Source organism: Temnothorax curvispinosus, unplaced genomic scaffold (genome assembly GCF_003070985.1).
Source record: "Temnothorax curvispinosus isolate PA1 unplaced genomic scaffold, ASM307098v1 QBEX01014007.1, whole genome shotgun sequence".
Taxonomy (NCBI): domain Eukaryota; kingdom Metazoa; phylum Arthropoda; class Insecta; order Hymenoptera; family Formicidae; genus Temnothorax; species Temnothorax curvispinosus.
In genome coordinates this window covers 1-1,618 of record NW_020223787.1, presented here as the reverse complement: position 1 = coordinate 1,618, position 1,618 = coordinate 1, and the positions used below count along the sequence as shown (strand labels likewise).

Below are 1,618 nucleotides of genomic sequence, written 5' to 3'. Positions count from 1 at the left end.
AAAACTATTAAATTTGTTATTGAAGATAAATCAATTACAGAGAATAAATCAAATAAGAAATAAAGAGAAAAAGAGTATGGATTAGAGCATGTATTCTTGGACGAGAAATTAGAGGTGAAGCTTCAATATTGGTGCAAGAAATGCGTTTTCGGGACGTGGTTTGGTATTATAATTATACACGAATGATGCCTGATTCTTTCGATGAATTACTTAATTTAATTGAACCAATTATACGAAAACAAGAAACAAACTGTCGAAAACCAATTCCACCTGCTATCCGGTTGTTAATAACCTTGCGGTATGTTGACATTATATATTATTATGTATTTTATCCTGTCAATAAAATATATTTTTATTTGTATATATATTTTTACTTTTATAATGTTATTCTATATTTACAGATATTTAGCATCTGGTGATTTAATGTCATCACTCGCAATGTCATATCGTTTAGGTAAATCTACTGTTTCTGGTATAATTCAAGAGACATGTGAAGCTATTTGGGAGACTTTGCAACATCGTGTTTTATTTCAACCTTCTCAACAACGATGGAAAGAGATAGCAGATGATTTTTCTAGAAAATGGAACTTTCCGCATTGTATAGGAGCTATCGATGGGAAGCATGTTGTAATACAAGTATGGCATATAAAAATTTTTGCATATTTTTATCTATATTAGATAAATTTTATCGATATTTAAAATAAACATTTTTTTACAGGCACCACCATATGCAGGGTCGACTTTTTACAATTATAAAGGGCAACACAGCATTGTTCTCATGGCAATAGTATCAGCATCTTATGAGTTTTTGATGGTCGATATTGGTGCCCAAGGAAGGCATCATGATGGAGGAATTTTTAAAGGATCTATTATGGGACAGCGATTTGAAAATAGACAAATGGAGTTACCACCTCCATGTTCGCTGCCAAATTCTAATATTCTTGTTCCATATATACTTGTGGGTGATGCCGCTTTCCAACTTAATGAATATACTCTTAGACCATATCCCGGTAATCGATTGAACAGAATTAGAGAAATATTTAATAAAAGACTGAGTCGAGCCAGGCGTGTTGTGGAAAATGCGTTTGGTATTATGGCTAGTAAATGGAGGATTTATAGGAAACCTATTAATGCATCACTAAAAACAATTGAAAGCATAGTTAAAGCAACTGTCTGCCTTCATAATTTTTTATTATCAACGCCATATTATGCAAATAGTATTAATACGTGTCAAAATTTTGTACAAGAAAATGCAACTGCTTTTGAAAATATTCGTTCAATGGGAAGTAATACACATTCGCGATTAGCAGCACAGATTAGAGATATATTTGCTCAATATTTTGTAGAAGTAGGCTCTGTACCTTGGCAAGATGCATATGTGTTAAATGCATCTACATAAAGCAATTTAATGTTATATTTTAAGAATTATAGCAATTACAAAATATTATATCTTTTTAGTATAAGTTGTATAAAAATAAAATGTACACATACAGGAAATAAATATAAATGTTTTTTCTCTGAATAATATTTATTATAAATCTTTAAATCCTTTTCTTACATAATTATATATCTTAATGTAACATTTGTTATGTAATAAATTTTATTATATAAAATTTAT

General features: G+C 29.7%; 1 protein-coding gene across 1 annotated transcript; it reads left to right on the top strand.

Moving 5' to 3' along the window:
- Positions 1–6: 6 nt before the first annotated feature.
- Positions 7–1,479, top strand: LOC112464208 (protein ANTAGONIST OF LIKE HETEROCHROMATIN PROTEIN 1-like). The gene is made up of 3 exons (XM_025031061.1): positions 7–298; positions 402–636; positions 719–1,479. Exons 1-3 carry the CDS (start codon positions 141–143, stop codon positions 1,397–1,399), a joined length of 1,074 nt encoding a protein of 357 aa, XP_024886829.1. The 5' UTR covers positions 7–140; the 3' UTR covers positions 1,400–1,479.
- The last annotated feature ends 139 nt before the right edge of the window (positions 1,480–1,618 follow it).

Bases quoted from the DNA above. Each gene is read 5' to 3' on its own strand.
- LOC112464208 (XM_025031061.1), top strand. From the start codon at position 141: ATGCGTTTTCGGGACGTGGTTTGGTATTATAATTATACACGAATGATG. The intron at 299-401 runs GTATGTTGACAT...CTATATTTACAG, and splicing joins CGGTTGTTAATAACCTTGCG to ATATTTAGCATCTGGTGATT. The intron at 637-718 runs GTATGGCATATA...ATTTTTTTACAG, and splicing joins GGAAGCATGTTGTAATACAA to GCACCACCATATGCAGGGTC.